Source organism: Zalophus californianus, chromosome 16 (assembly GCF_009762305.2).
Source record: "Zalophus californianus isolate mZalCal1 chromosome 16, mZalCal1.pri.v2, whole genome shotgun sequence".
Lineage (NCBI taxonomy): Eukaryota > Metazoa > Chordata > Mammalia > Carnivora > Otariidae > Zalophus > Zalophus californianus.
The window spans coordinates 43,382,977-43,398,307 of NC_045610.1; the positions used below are offsets into that span (position 1 = coordinate 43,382,977).

General features: G+C 55.4%; 1 protein-coding gene across 1 annotated transcript; it reads right to left on the minus strand.

Moving 5' to 3' along the window:
• Positions 1-7,846: 7,846 nt before the first annotated feature.
• On the minus strand, positions 7,847-15,054 carry C1QL1 (complement C1q like 1). Its single transcript, XM_027626341.1, has 2 exons — positions 14,200-15,054; positions 7,847-8,531 (listed from the first exon to the last, which is right to left on the minus strand). The coding sequence occupies exons 1-2, from the start codon at positions 14,794-14,796 to the stop codon at positions 8,352-8,354; spliced, it is 777 nt and encodes a 258-aa protein (XP_027482142.1). The 5' UTR covers positions 14,797-15,054; the 3' UTR covers positions 7,847-8,351.
• Positions 15,055-15,331: the final 277 nt, after the last annotated feature.

Genomic DNA, 15,331 nt, shown 5'->3' on the forward strand with positions numbered 1-15,331 from the left:
ATGGGAGAAAATAGACAATTAAGCAAGTACTAAAAACGATGTGATATATGGGCTATCATGAGAACAGTAAAGGGGGTCAGGAGGAATTGGCATGCAAGTTGGAGCAAAAGCAGCTGTTCCTTGGATCTCAGAAGCCAAGGAAAAGGAATTTTGCAGGAGAGTCAAAGGAGCCCATGACACTGAGAAGCCTTGGTAGGGCCTGGCCAGGCCCACCTTAGTGGACACAAATGGAAAACCCCTGGACCCTACACTACCGATGTCGATAAAGGGAGATTAGCCTGGCATTGACCTAATCAGAATTTCAAGGCCTAGAACCCAGATGTGAGGGTTAGGTGAAGAATTTTTGCCTTGTATGGTGGCAGATATTTTTGAGCTGATATGGCCAATATGTTGTGGATATCTCACAATCCGCAACTGGCAAGATCCCCGACCCTAGATGCTCAGAGGAGGGGGGGCATGTTCTCTCCCCTGCACATTTCTCACTGCACATCCTTTGCACCCAGGTATGGCATTTGCTGCTTCAGATATAGAGCGATTTTATTTATTTTTTTTAAGATTTTTTAAAAATTTATTTGACAGAGAGAGCACAACAGGGGAAGCGGCAGGCAGAGGGAGAGGGAGAAGCAGGCTTCCTGCCGAGCAGGGAGCCCAATGCGGGGCTCGATCCCAGGACCCCGGGATCATGATCTGAGCTGAAGGCAGACACTTAACCAACTGAGCCACCCAGGCCCCTAGAGCGATTTATTTATTTTTTTTAAAACATGTTTTTTAAATGTTTTATTTATTTATTTGAGAGAGCGAGAAACCACATGAGAGGGGGTAGGGTCAGAGGGAGAAGCAGACTCCCTGTCAAGCAGGGAACCTGATGTGGGACTCGATCCCGGGACTCCAGGATCATGACCTGAGCCTAAGGCAGTCGCTCAACCAACTGAGCCACCCAGGCGCCCGCCCTAGAGCGATTTAAAAAGATCCTTTAACCAAGTCCAAGACCTCGTTCAAGGTCTGGTCTAGCATGGAAGTCAAGCACAATGAAGATGGAAAAGTGTCCCCTCGGTTTATCAACAAGGAGGTCGTGGGTGGCCTTGGCAGGAGGAGTTGCAGTAGAGAGACAACAGCGGAGTGGGAGGTGGGGAAGTAGTAACTACTCTTTTAAGGCATCTGGCTGTCAAGGGGAGCAGAGGAAGGAGGTAGAGGCTGGGCGGAGAGGTGGGGTCAAGGGAGGATTTTTAAGGAGAGATTTAAATGATGATGGGAGGGAGCTGATACTGAGTGAGCAGCTGAAGAGTAAGGAGAGGTGTGATTTTCAATTAGGTGAAGTCCCCAAGAAGGTGGGAGATACAGTGATCAACCATACCTGTTAGCGCAGTTGGGACTGAGGGGTTTACTGAATATGGGACTTTCAGTTTGAAAACCAGGACAGTCCTGGGCAAACAAGGACAGATTTGGTCATCCTGGTGGGAGGGCCTTGGATGCAGAGCACAGTGGCAGACTGGGCCCTGGAAGAAGGGGACGGCTCTCCCATGGAGGCAAAAGGAGGAGAGGAGAGGCCCGGATGCAGAGAAGTTTGTGGATTTTACGGTAGAGGTCGGTGGGAGATAGGAGATATGATTACCCATTGGATAGTTAGCTTCATGTTCCATCTCCTGCCTTTGCTGCCAGGCCTGACACATAATAGGTACTCAATAAAACAGGCCGAAGGAATCAGTGAGTGGAAGAGATCAGGGGTAGGCATCACAAGTTGGGTACCCTGTGGAGCAGACTCTGAGGCAGGGATCAGTGTGCAGGAAGTTTACTGGGGTGTGCTCTTGGAACGAACACACATGGAAGAGAAGGAAGGGAGGCAGGACCGGGCAGAGAGGGAAATTGAGCTGGGAGCTCTGAAGCTGGGGAGAGTCTTCAGAGTTGTCCTGAGTGTTAAGGGCCCTGCTAGGGGACCAGGCCTTTAAACCCCCATGTTGATCTGTCACTGGAAACAGGGTGCCCTGAGAAGTGGCCGGGACAGTGGGCAAGGCAGCTCCCATCAGCAGATGCCATCCCTGAAGGGGGCTGCTAGCTGCGAGCCACCTGCTGGCAGCACTCTCAGCAGCCGGGGATCTTCTGGTCCTGAAGGAGACCTGGGCAGTGCTCCATCATCAGGAGGTAGAAGTGTCACAGATGTTCGAATAGCTGCTCTTATGGTAGAATGGTTATTATGTGGCGGGCACAGTGTTATGCACCCGAGTCAGCCATTGTTATGTGGAAGATGCTCTCAGTAGGGCCTTGGCGACCCGCAGATGTCTGCCGGGGGGAGTTCAGGAAGCTTCATGGAAGAGCGGGCAAAGGACCTGGGCTTTGAATAATGAGCAGGTGTTCTGCATGCCGTGGAAGTAGCCCAGGGCCTAGAGGACCCATCCTTGGCTCTGGACAGGCAGGAGAGGTCTGTCACATCCAGGCTGGGGTCCTTACTCAGGGAGCAAAGGGGCCTGTGCCCTGGGGGCCTGGGAAGGAACCCTCAAATTTGCCCTTCACTATCTGGGGAAAGGCAGGAGCCCTGCCCCTGCACAAGCCAGCCAGGCAGCAAGCACTGTGGGAAGGGGTGCTGGGTGAGCTGGTTGGGGAGACGGCTCTGGCTGGAGGGGGTGAGATTCAACCCCTCTCCTACTCCGGAGAATTGGCCAGTCAAGAGGGCTGTTCCAGGAGGGTAAGCCATGTGACCTTGGGTGAATTAATTCACCTCTCTGTGCCTCAGTTTTCTCCTCCCCAAAAAGGGTGTGACAATGGTAACTACCTTCTGGGATTACTGTGAGGTTTAAATGAATGAATGCATTCAAAATTCTTAGAATAGGGGCACCTGGGCAGCTCAGGTCATGATCCCAGCGTCCTGGGATCAAGTCTCGCATCGGGCTCCTTGCTCCGCATGGAGCCTGCTTTTCCCTCTGCCTGCCGCTCCCCCTGCTTGTGTTCTCTCTCTCTCTCTCTCTCTCTCTCTGACAAATAAATAAATAAAATCTTTTAAAAAAATTCTTAGGATAGTACATAAGCTGTTCTTATAACTTAGGGGTTGATACAGAGATGAGGATATATGTCATTCCTCCAGCTCCATTATTTCCCAAGTCCTTGGACAAGAGAAGAGAAAACACTCAGCTCCCTGGTTTTACCCCCACCAACCCCATCACCAAGAGGACAGCTTCAGCAACAACTTGGGAAAGGGGCACTGGTGGGGGCGGGGCAGGGCTCAGATTTCGAAGGGATAGACACTTTGTAAAACCTTTCCAAACGTTATGTAAGTAAAACTGTAAGCCTCCACTCAGTGGAGCTCCCTCAGAGTAACCCCTCCTGACAGTTTGAGAGACCTCCCCTGCCCCTCCAATAGCACTATGTCCAGGATGTGTCTGTTTGATCCCTGTGGGTGTCTTGAATCTCTGGATGGTTTCTTAGGCATCTCTGGATCCACACAAGCTAGGGCCTGACCCATTGAAGATGTTCAGTAATGTTGAAACAAGCAGAGCAAGTAGAGACAGGTGGACCACGGTCTCGGGGTATCCCTGTGCTCTCATTCCAAATTGGAGGCCGTAGAACAGAAGGGGGGGGTCCACATTGGACATGGGAGGACTCAGTGTGCCTATTCTCAACAGCTCCACATCTTGGGTACACCAAACTGACCCTTTCCATAGTGCCCCACATTTGCTTTGGGGTTACCAGGGTGGGAGAACACCCCAGGAATCTTTGTCTTCTTTGATGGTCATCATGACCATCCCAGGCATTGAAGTGCAACCAAAAGATGTTTGAATCACGGGGCTCAGGAGACTTGGGTGGTCATACTAATAACGCATTTGCATTTTGCTTTATAACTTATAAAACAGGTTCTTATGCACTGCCTCACAATCGCCCTCCAAGTAGATATTTTGATTGGCCCAATTATATAGACGAAGAAACTGAGGCTCAGAGAGGTCATGTGTCTTTTCCTGAAATGCCGAGCATGGCCAGGACTTGAACCCACTTCTTTCATCTCCACTTGCTGCCTGTCTACTGGGTTCTGCTGTCTCTGAACCAACCTGAGCAACCTTGGCTCCCTCTCTGGGTCTCAGTTTTCCTGGCTGTGTAATGGGAGTTACCCATTCAGTGGTTTAGAGTCTCAGTTTTGGTGGATGGAACAAATGGGGAGCATGTTGAAAGCATGCGGGGTAGCCCCCCTCCCTTTTTCCCTCCAGCCCCCAGCTGCCACCTCTCAGTAACCCTATCACCTCCTCCCAGTTCCCAACATGTGTAGACTTTTCGCTTCCACTTTATTATCACCTCATTTGTAGGATTTTAAGGTTTGTTCCCCGGAAGGGAGTGAGGACCTCACACCTCCAGTTCCGCTTTTCAAATATACTTTCATTGCTTGTGAAAATAACCTTATTAACAGCATCTAACCTGCTACAGCTTATGGGGGCACTCAGATAAATAAATGCAGAAGGAACCAGGGCAGGGGATATAGCAGAGCTAGCTGGGGTAGGACAGCCTCTGGGTCCCTGGGATTTTCTCCTGACCCATGGGGTCCTGTCCGGGTCAAGAGAACACAGGTGAGACCCCAGTAGCCTGGAGCAATCGGCTGCCTTCTCTGGGACTTTGCCTCCTGCCTCCTCCTCTGGCGCTCAGAGATCCTCTGGGGAAACAGCTCCCATGCCTCTGCAGCTCCCCTGTCTCCTGGATGCTTGTCCGGGATTGATTCTCCGGGCAGCTTCCCCTCCAAGCAGTAAATGGAATATCGGTTACCAGGAGTGAGACGGGAGGCAATTAACCCCCAGACCTCACCGTGGCAGATGTGTTTGTAGCAAGCTGAAGCGGCGAGCTGAGCGCACCTGCCTGGCCGTCCTGCCAAGTCATCCAATTAAGACAGTTCCCAGCGGTGGGCTCCTGCTGTCCCCTCTGGTGCCCATGACCCCAGAAAGCGGGGCAGCCCTAGCTCCTAGGGCTAGCAGCTGCCTGGGCACAGGATGGCCTACCGTTCCTTGTGTGGGTGAGCTCCAGGACCACCTCCATCCTAAGAGCCCCCTGGCAGGGACGTTATTCGTTAATTAATCACACATCTTTCTAAAGGGGAGGCAGTCTGGGGAGCTTTCATCCTTCCTTCCTCCAGAGTGGGACCGCCATTCTGCCTGGCCAGCCTCCTTTCTACCACCCAGCCGGCCCTACCCCCTTGGAATGTTCTTGTGCCAGAAAGCCCTTGACTGAGGAGGAGGAGAGACACATGCCCTGCTTTCAGGGAGCCCCCAGTCTGAGGGGAGACACAGCTCTTGCTCTCAGAGATCCCCCAGTTGGATGAAGAGCCAGAGTCTGTCCTTCAGGGTACCCCCAGTCCCAGGGGCTGGTCTTAGAATGCCCCAGTTTAATAGAAAAAGCAGTATCTAACCTTCAATCTACCCTCCTGAGAGGAGAGCCGCAATCTCTGCATCTAGGAAACCCCCAATCCTGGTCTCAGTGGAGATACATACCATAACCTCAGCTTACTCAAAACACTGTCTTTGAGGACCCCCAGTCTGATGGAGGACACAAAGATCTTGCCTTCAGGAAGCTTCCCATTCTGATGGTGGAGACACAGTCCTTGCCCTCAGGTATCCCCTGTCTGATGGGGGAGACACTTTCCCAACAGTTTTCCCTGCTGCCTGAGTGACTGCAGGATACCCTGGGTGCCCTGCAAAGGGGGAAAAAAAAAAAGTCCTTGGCTTCAGTCCAGTCCTAGTTATGCCACACACTTGCTGCATGACCATGGGCAAGTCACGAATTTTCATCAGACTATGATTTGCTCATCTGCAAAATGGAAATATTAGGCCCATCTCTCAAAACGACATGAGGATTGTCTGGTCACCAGAAGTAAAAGCAAACAAGCCAGCCAGGCACTCCCTACAGAAATGATTAACATGCTTTTTATTGTAGCTGAGGTCCCAGACCAGTCCCTGTGTTCTCTGGGGAGGGGTGGGGAGCCCCCCAGGTATGTGGCTGGGTGATTCCAGGCCAATGTGGCCATTAAAGAATCACAGAGGGCTGTGGGGGGCACTGGGGGCAGGGGAGAGTGCCTTCTAATCTAATCGCTTTTCCCGAGGAAACTCTCATTCCAGCCAGACCTGCCAGGGGTTTTATTGGGTTTGTGGGGACCCGTGGATTTCAATCTCCAGACCCCACAGGGAAGGAACAGGCATTAAGCTAATTTTATTAAATGGCCACAGCTGGCAGTTGGGGGAAGTAGGGGAGAGAAGGGAGAATAAAGAAAGCCATTCAAGGCTGCCAGCCCTGACAAGGGTCCATACATGGGGCCTGACTGGGAAGGAGGCCACCCCTCCTTCCTGTCTCTCCAGCTGAGCTGGCTGGGGGAGGGGAGGCCAGATGGGACTCTTCCTCAATATAGAGCCTTGGGACTCTCCAAGAGGCTCACCCCAGGGTTGCTGCCCAGGGCAGATGCTTGTAAGTATATCAACCCTCTGCAGGGCAGGGGTGGGAGTGGGAGGGCTGGGCACAGCAGGGAGGGAGCTGCCTCAGAGCCTTCCCCAGCTCTGCTTTAGAGATCCCAAATCTTTATGAAATAGGGCATATGGGCTAAGAGCAAGGTCTTTGGTTCAAATACTGACATTTGCCTTTTCCTAGCTCTGTGACCCTGGCAAGTTATTAACCTCTCTAAATCTCAGTTTCCCCACCTGAAATGGATAAAATAACAGTGCCCATGTTATAGGGCACGTGAGCATTTCCTGCCAGTCCACCCTACCCCACCCTACCCACATATCGGTGAGATAGTATTTATAAAGTTCTCATGTGGTGCCTGACACAGAGTGGTGCTCTCTAAATCTTAACTCTTATTTTTTTAAAGATTTATTTATTTTATTTATTTGAGAGAGAGCGCACATGAGCAAGAGTGGGGGGAAGGGAGGGGCAGGGGAGAGGGAGAGAGAGAATCCCTAGCAGCCTCCACACCCAGGACCCGATGTGGGGCTCGATCTCAGGATCCCGAGATCATGACCTGAGCTGAAACCAAGAGTCGGATGCTTAACTGACTGTGCCCCTGAATATTAGCTATTATTATTTAGGCGTGCCGTAACTGCAACTGTCAAGGGTCCCAGTTATAGAAGGTAAAGGAGGCAGAGGCAGGGCAAGGAGACTCAGCGTGTTGTCTTCAAGGAGCCGGTCTTCTTGGATTCAAGTGCAATCACAGAACTTAGTGACTAGGTCACATGAAGCAAGATATTTCACCTCCCTGGAAGAACAAAATCTACTCACCCAGCCTCTCAGGCTCTCGGGAGGCTTGAGCCAGATGTCATACCATTGTGCAAGCTTTCAGTGATGTATAAATAATAAAAGCTGTGTTTATTGGACACTTACATGATACCTCTTGAATCCTCATTCAAGCGAGGTAGGTCTTGTCACATTTTATAGGATGAGAAAACTGAGGCCCAGAGGTGAAGCACTTGGGCCAAAGTCAACTAGTTTTTAGTGCAAAGTGTGTTCCTGTCATTGCTGTCACTAACCCAGAACTGAAGGAGGAGTGACTTGCCCAAGATCATGCACAGTGGTACTGGATTGAGAACCTAGGTGTCCCAGTTTAAACCTTGCTCATGCCGCTTTCAAGGACAAATAAATGGAACTTTTCCACGATGGAAGGTGATGATGGCACTGGGCTCCCATTTCTGCTGCCCAGGCCCGCTTGGGCTGTGGTGAGCATCGGGCCCCTTGGCCCACCTCCTTCTGGAGCAGCTCTGATTCTGGCACCTGGCTGCCTGCCCCCAGATTCACGGGAAACTTCCAGCAGACCCCTTTCCTTTCTGGAAGAGGGCAGGGTTCATGGTCCCCTTCTGCAACTCCTCTCCAGGGCACAGACCCAAAGCCAGCGGGGTGGAAGTGTTTTTATTAGAGCTTTGGTCAGACGCGGGGGGGCGCAGCCGGGCTGGGGCTTTAGCAGGTGCTGGGACGCTATCCAGCCCCGATCCACCCCTCTCCCAGGAGGCGCCACCCCGGAGCGGGAGGGCAGCGCATCCGAGCACGGGAAGGGTCGCCGCCGAGACCTGTCCCCAGTCTGGGGCCGGCTGGCGAGCAGGGTGGGCAGTAAACAGTCCTATAGTACAAATATACAGCGCGGGCCGGGGGGCGGGGGCGGTCGACACCGCCTCCCGGGGACCGGGACGGACGCGCTCTGGACCTGGCTCTGCGGCGAGCGGGCAGGAGAGCGTAGCTTGCGGCCCGGGTGGTGGTGAGGGCGGGCCGGGGGCGTCATAGCCGGGGAGGGCCGGCGGCCGGGGCTGGGCAGCGAGGGGTTGGGTGGTCCTCAGCCCGTCCGGAGGGGAGCCCCCCGGGGGGTGGTGGTGTGGGCGGGTGGATAGGGGATGGAGAGGGACGCGGGGAGCTCAATCGGAGTAGATGATGAAGCCGGAGAATGTGCTGTATTTGTTGCTGTTTCCGCCGTGAGCTTTGCCCCCGTCGAGCTTGATGAAGACCTCATCGCCCACGTCCAGGTGCAGGATCACGCTGTTGCTGGCGTAGTCGTAGTTCTGGTCTGCGTCCTGGGCTATGGCGCTGGCCCGCACCTGCGGGGGGGTCAGGGGGTGGTGTGTGGGAGAGGGGAGGGGGGAGGAGGGAGAGAAGTAGGGTCGGGGAGGGAGGGGGACTGTCAGAGGTAAGGCAGTCACCTGGGGAGGATCTTGGGGGCCCTAAAAGCCCCGCCTTCAGCTCTCAGCCGGCTTCTCTCCCGTCATCCCCCCACACTTTCCAATCCTAACTGTGTGTTTTGGGACCGGGTTATAGAGGAGCCCTGGATTTCTAGGGCAGGTGTAATCTGGGTCGGAATTAGGAATCAAGGTGGAGTTGGCCTCCTTCACGCTTCTAGGTCTAACCGTCTGGCCTGCCGAGGACCTCAACAATGCCTCCAGGATGTCCCAGCCTGGAACTCCCTCCTTGCAAAGAGGAATTCTCTGGAATACCAGGGGATGGAGGGCCATCCCTTCCCTCCTTATCATTCCGTCCTCTCTGCTTTAATTGTAACAGTGCCTTACATTTCAGCCATAACCCACCTCTTCTTACGTCAGTGGATGGACACAAGGGTGCACCTTGGCCCCAAAGGTCAGGTGGCTAGACTAGCACCAGGCTGCTACTAAGCAACCACCTAGTACCAGAAACCAATATTTAAACTCCTTGTCTGTAGTTCATTCTGGAGTCTTTCACAGTGGAGCAGTGGAGATGGAAGTTCTGGTAATTATTTCCCCTCCCAAGGCTCGGACTGAGCCTGCATATTGGCCTCCAAAGAGCTGTAGCTCTACCTGTGACTGTTACCCTACCCAAAGAGGACTTCTGGCTCCGCCTATCTCGCCCCACGGTGATAGAAAGGAAGTAGGTGGGAAGAAGAGAATCCAGGCTTTACATCTTTCTGTGAGCCTCAGTCTGATCTGATATCCTTGCTGGTCCTTGTTTTGTTGGGGGAGGGGAGGGACTGGCAGGACTATGAAGCAAGAGAGCACCAGCATTTGGATGTGAAGCCTGCTGTCACTTTTGGGGGCTCTGTTTATAATCATAAGATATTGAGAGTGGGTGGTGGTGGGCAAATTCCCTCCAGGCATACCTCACCAACAACTGAGGCAACACAAGTCCTGAGCCATGGGATCTGGGGCCTCTCCTGGATAGCCTGGGTGGAGAACGGGAAGACAGGGGCCATCTCCAAGGTGCAGGCTTGTGTTGCGGGGGGTAGGCTGCATTGAGTGGGGTTCTCTCAGCTGGGCTCCTCAACAGCCCCTCTCCATCCTGGCCCTTCCCTGAAGGCAGCTCTCCCAAGGGCTGAAGGTCTGGGCTGGCCCAAGCCAAATTAGGGGAAGGGCCCCTTCTCCTTCCTGGGCGGGAGGCAGAATTTGCAGCTCAGCTGTCCCACGGCCGCTGACTCAGCAGCAACGCTGCAACAGGAGGGCCCGACGCATTTGCATGCTGTCTGCCATTCAAAGTCCAGATCCTTCTAACCCCTTCCCTCCCCCCAGGGAAGGCACTGTTTGGGGGACACTTAGTTGGGAAAACTCGTAGTTCAGCTAAAGGTAGAGAAAATCAAATGAGGGGAAGATGCTGTCTATCAAGAAGCTCAGTTTCTCTGTTCAGAAGATGGATACGAAGATCCTGCCTCACCACTGCAACCTTTGTAAAAAGCCTTTTGATGGTGAAGAAAAAGAATTTTAATCTTGATGGGGCTTTGTGCTACTAGGCAAGTGTTCAAAGCAAGCAGCCAACTTCTGTATTGTTCCCTGAGCCCTAATCCTCGTAGTATTTATTAATACGCATGCATTTCATTATCTTTGCTAATAAATTACTACTAATAACAATTATTTTTATTACCCAGATTAATTTAGCCTTGAGTCATTAAAACAGTGTGCTTCTTAATAGCCAGATCCATTAGAATACAGTCATCTGTCATCAGGAATCTCCTGGTGATGTGACAGGCATCAGAACTGTTATGCTTATGTTTATTATTTATTCATCACCATGATTGTTGCTGTGATTATCCTAATTATCCATGGAGGCAGGGAGAATTTACGCCCTTCCATGCTTAGACGGTGGGGGATCCAGGAACGGAACGCAGGGGTCCTGATTCTCTGCCTGGGACTGGAAATAGTTGAGGCATCCAACTCCTCCTGGGGGCCAAGGGAAAATTTGGGGAATTGAGGTTGCCATGCAAGCAGGAAAGCAAGTCTGGGACTTGTCACGAGGGGGCGCTGTAGAGTCACCTCTATGAGTGCTGCCAGAAGGGAAACTGAGGCAGTGGTCTGACCCTGGAAGGATCAGGGCCCTGGAAAGAGGAGGGGGGAGAACCCAGGAAGCATGCCCCTGCCCCCAGGTCAATGTGGGGTGGCAGATGTGCAGGAGTGCCTCCCACAGGCAGCCAGCTGGGCCCATTGGGGACACTTGTGCTGTCACACATTGACTGGGTCCCTACTGTGCTAGCCACTAGGCTCTGTGCCGTGAAAGGTATTCAAGGCAAGAAAAGGACAGCAGGAACCCCTCTCCGGCTGTCAGGCGCCAGGCTGAGCTCCAGTGAGGCCTTTCCACAGGAGTCTCAGTTTATACACTACCCCACCTCTCACCGCACTCAGGCTCTGTTGTCTGAGCCCTTCCCCATTTGTAATACACTCACCTTCCCAAAGCCCCTGCCCTGGACAGTTGGCACTCTGGCCATGGGCCCTGGCCCATTCCCACACCGCTCCCTCTCTCCCGGCCCAGTTTCTTAATTTCTTGTCTTCCTTCACCCATCTGAACTGGGGACCTTCGAGGCAGCCTCAGGGAGCGTACCTCACTCACGGCACCACCCCCAATCTAGAGCCCCTTCCTCAGGCTCCTCAGATCCCCATGTCCCAATGACCAGGGCTTGGGGCCATCAGGCTGGGCAGTGGTGACTCCAGGCTCCCTTAGGGAGAGGGACTGGTGGTGGGCCTCAGGCAAGGACAGACAGGGGGGCCTCCATATCAGGCAGGAAGGTAGTGCAACCTCCCCCTGTCTTGCCCAGGGAAAGGCCAGGGAGCAATTTCAGCTCATCCTTCCTGAGAAAATTCTGGAAGCCTTTCTGCAGGCAGGAAGCCAGAGAGGAAAAGCACAGAGCCCAGCATTGCCCCTGGTCTTGAAGTCAGGGGAGGCAGCAGCCCCTCTGTTCTGTTCCCGTCCATGGCCCAGGGCCATCATTCTTTCTCTGCTGGCTTGAATGTCCTCTTCTACCTCTAGGGCAGCCTTTTCCTACACTTGATCTTTTTATTTTCTCCCTACCCATGTCTTCTCACCTTGGGGACCGACCTGGGTTCGCCTCTCCCCTGACCAGGTTGGTCGGAGTTGGGGCAGGCCCCCCTGAATCATTCCCTCCAGCTAACACATCTGGGGACGGGAGTAGCCCCTGGGCTCCCGGTCCTCCTCTAACACACTAATCGCTGGGGTGTGTTGTCCTGTGGTTACTACGGTCTCCCCTGCATAGACCGTGAGGTCCTGGAGGGCAGGCGGATCAAACCCCTGCTACCTAGCTCCAAACCTGGCTCCTAGTAGGGGTTCAAAATGAATACGTGGAATGACTCGTGAGATTTAATGAGTCTCTTGAGCAATCTGGAAGGAGAAGTCACAAAGGATGTAGGGGAGAGGGGTACAGGCCCCACTTTTTTGTGGGGGAGAATGGTCTGAGTAACTGTTAAAATGCTGGGTCTGTTGGGGCGCCTGGGTGGCTCAGTTGGTTAAGCGACTGCCTTCGGCTCAGGTCATGGTCCTGGAGTCCCGGGATCGAGTCCCACATTGGGCTCCCTGCTCAGCGGGGGGTCTGCTTCTCCCTCTGGCCCTCTTCCCTCTCATGCTCTCTGTCTCTCATTCTGTCTCTCGCAAATAAAATAAGTAAAGTCTTAAAAAAAATGAAAAAAGAAATGCTGGGTCTGTGAAACCCTTAGTTAAAGCCGTCTCCTTTTTTCTACTAGCCTGTGGTCCCACCTCTAGGGAGTCCCTCCTCATCAGGCTCTGCCAATGCCCTGCCCCTGCTGAAGGGGAAAGGAGAAGCTCTGAGGCTCTGAGACAGTTTCACCTCCCAGTGACTAGAGCTAGTGCCCCTGCCTGAGTACACATCACCTTCGGGGCCACCTCGGGCCTCATATCTGGGGCCCTGCTGCAACCTCCTGAGCTGGTGCAAGGTCTAGGGCCCACTGGGCATCTGGTGACTGGCTCCCTATCCAGGCAAAATGGGCCCCCAGCCCCCTGAAACCTCAGCTCAGGACCAGCCCAAACTTTCCTTGGGAAAGGAAGATATTCCATCAATGAAGGTGACATTGCTTCATCCCTTATTGGTGATTAATAAAGGGAATCGTGGGGCTGTCTGCAGAATGAGCCCTCACTGGATACTGAGGCCTCCCATTTGGTGAGGAACCAAGGACAAAGATGAGAGATGCAGGAAGCCTGACAGAGAAAAGTGGGAGAGAGACCCTCAGGGAATAAAGAGGGGTGTGCTGCCCAGGGGAGAGAGGCCAGAAACTCCGGAGAGGCAGGTAGGACCGGTGGACACCGGAGAGAGACAGGGACAAGAGACAGAGTAGAAAAAAGAGGCAGGCAGGAGAGAAAGAGGGGGTAGACTTACAAGTGCCTGTAGTCTTTGTGCTGACCCCCAGGCCTGTCCTTTCCCCCACCTCCAAGCCAGGTTCTACCTCAGGGTAATACTGCAGTGGGAAGGGTTCCAACAGGGTCTTGGGTCCCAGGCGTCGAGATTCCTTGCCAACTCCCACCATCCCAGCTTTTACTTTACCCCTGCTGGTCTCCTTTTTCCACAGGAATGCTCAGCCTCACCAACCCCCCACCCCCACTGGGCCACCGTGGTCTGGGAGCACTGGAAAGGGAGGGTGTTATCAAAAGGGAAGGGAGCTGGGCAAAACTGTCACTCTGGGGCAGAGTTAGGTCGAGGTTGCTCTGGGGGCAGCAGTTCCAGAAAGAGCACAATGCACTACCCTCCCAGTACCACCAGCTTGGCGCCAGCCTGGATCTCTGAGATGGAGATAGGGAACGAAGATCCCCTGACACTCCAGGAGTCAAGAGCGGCAGCTGCAAGATCCAGGGAGGGGGAGTTTCCACCTCTTTGCCCCGCCTCAGGAGGAAAAACTTTTCCCCCCCGAGGCCGCTTTCTTGCGCCTGTAGCTCTGACACAGCGGGAAGCGACTGGGATGTCCCGGGTTTTGCAAGGGTGTCAGATCGGCCCAGTGGACCCTTCTCAGGGACAGAGTATGTACTGCAGCTAAGGCTTTGCGCCCCTGGCTTCCTTTGCCTCTGTGCCCCAAACGTCTCCTACAGCTCGCATTCTCGGCTTGCAGGCGGAGCGGTGCGCCTGGACGCCCGCGGGCGCCAGAGGCTGCCTTTCCCCAGAGCCTATCTTTGCCCTCCCCTTAATCGCCCGCTGGTATCAACCACAATCCCAGCTCTCAGCGCTTCCCAAGGGCCAAGCCCCCAAGGCCCAGTCCGCGCGCCTGGGAGCCCTGCGCTCTGGTTATTTGGTTTTATCTCCCGCATTTCCATGCCGCGCGCGGGTGCCCAGCAGCGTCTGCCTTGCAGCCAGTGCCCAGGAACCGAGGAGTTAGTGCCAACCGGTCCACCTTCCCCGCATGTGATGCCTAAGCGGGGCCGCTGTAGGGTCTCCACCTGTGCCCGCCGGTATCCTTACGTCCCGGGCTCCCTGGGTGCCCTGCCCCCAGGCCAGCCCCATGCCCCCGCCGGGCCCACCTGGCCGTTCTTGCAGAGGTCCGCCCACATACTGGTGCCGTCGCCGCCGCGCATGAGGACGTGGTAGGTGAAAAAGTAGGTGCCGGGAATGTTGCACGTAAACTTGCCGCTGGTCGCGTCGTAGTTGTTGCCTAGGTTGGTGACCACGTCGTCGAACTTGAGCACCTCGTAACCCTCGTGAGGGTTCTTGAGGCCGGCGTAGAAGGCCACGCGTGGCACCGTGGTGTAGGTGGCCGTGCTGATGGCGCCGCTGCCCCCAGCACCCGGCAGCCCCGGAGGGCCGGTCTTGCCCGGCTCACCCTTCTCCCCGGGTGGCCCCACAGGACCCGGAGGACCTGGGTCTCCGGGGGGTCCGGGGGGGCCCGGCTTGCCTGTGCGGCCCGGCTTCCCCTGGGGGCCCTGCACCAGCGTGGAAGGCGGGGGCGCGCCGCTCTGCTCGCTCAGGGCGTCGCCGCCGTCGGGCCGCGCGCCGGCGCCGGGGCCCCGCGCGGGGTAGGGGTCGCATACCATGCGGCAGGTGCCCAGCATCTCATAGTGGCCGTCCGGGCCGCCCGAGCTCACCAGCACGGGGATGAGCACCACCAGCACCAGCAGCATCACCACGCCCGCAGCGGCCGCCAGCAGCGTTTTCCGGCCGGCGCGGAGCCTGGGGAGCGCCGGGCCGCCCGGCCGCGCCGTCGGGGCAATGGTGCCGGCGGGCGGGGGGCGCGGGCAGGGCGCCCGCGCTCAAGGGCGGTCCGGCGGGGCTGCGGGCATGGGGCCGGGCCCGGAGCGCCGCGCTGCGCTGGATGCGCTGCGGAGCCCAGCCGCCGGCTCCTGCCTCGCGCCTCCCTCCCGCTGCGCGGCCGGACTGAGAGCGGCGGCAGCCGCGTCCTGCCCCGCTCCTCCCGCCTCCTAGCTCTCCGGCCACCGCCCCCTCCGCCCCGCCCCGCCCCACCAGCTCCTCGCCGCTCGGCGCCCGCGAGGGGTGGGGCTGCGGACGGGGCCGGCATCTAATTGGGCCGCTGGCTGTAGAGCTCTGCCTACCTAGGGGGGCGGGGCCGCGGGGATGAAGGCCAGACTCAGGGAGCTCTATAGAGACTGAGATTCGGAAATGGGGAGGATGCTAGAGTCTGAGAAACAGTAGAGTCTC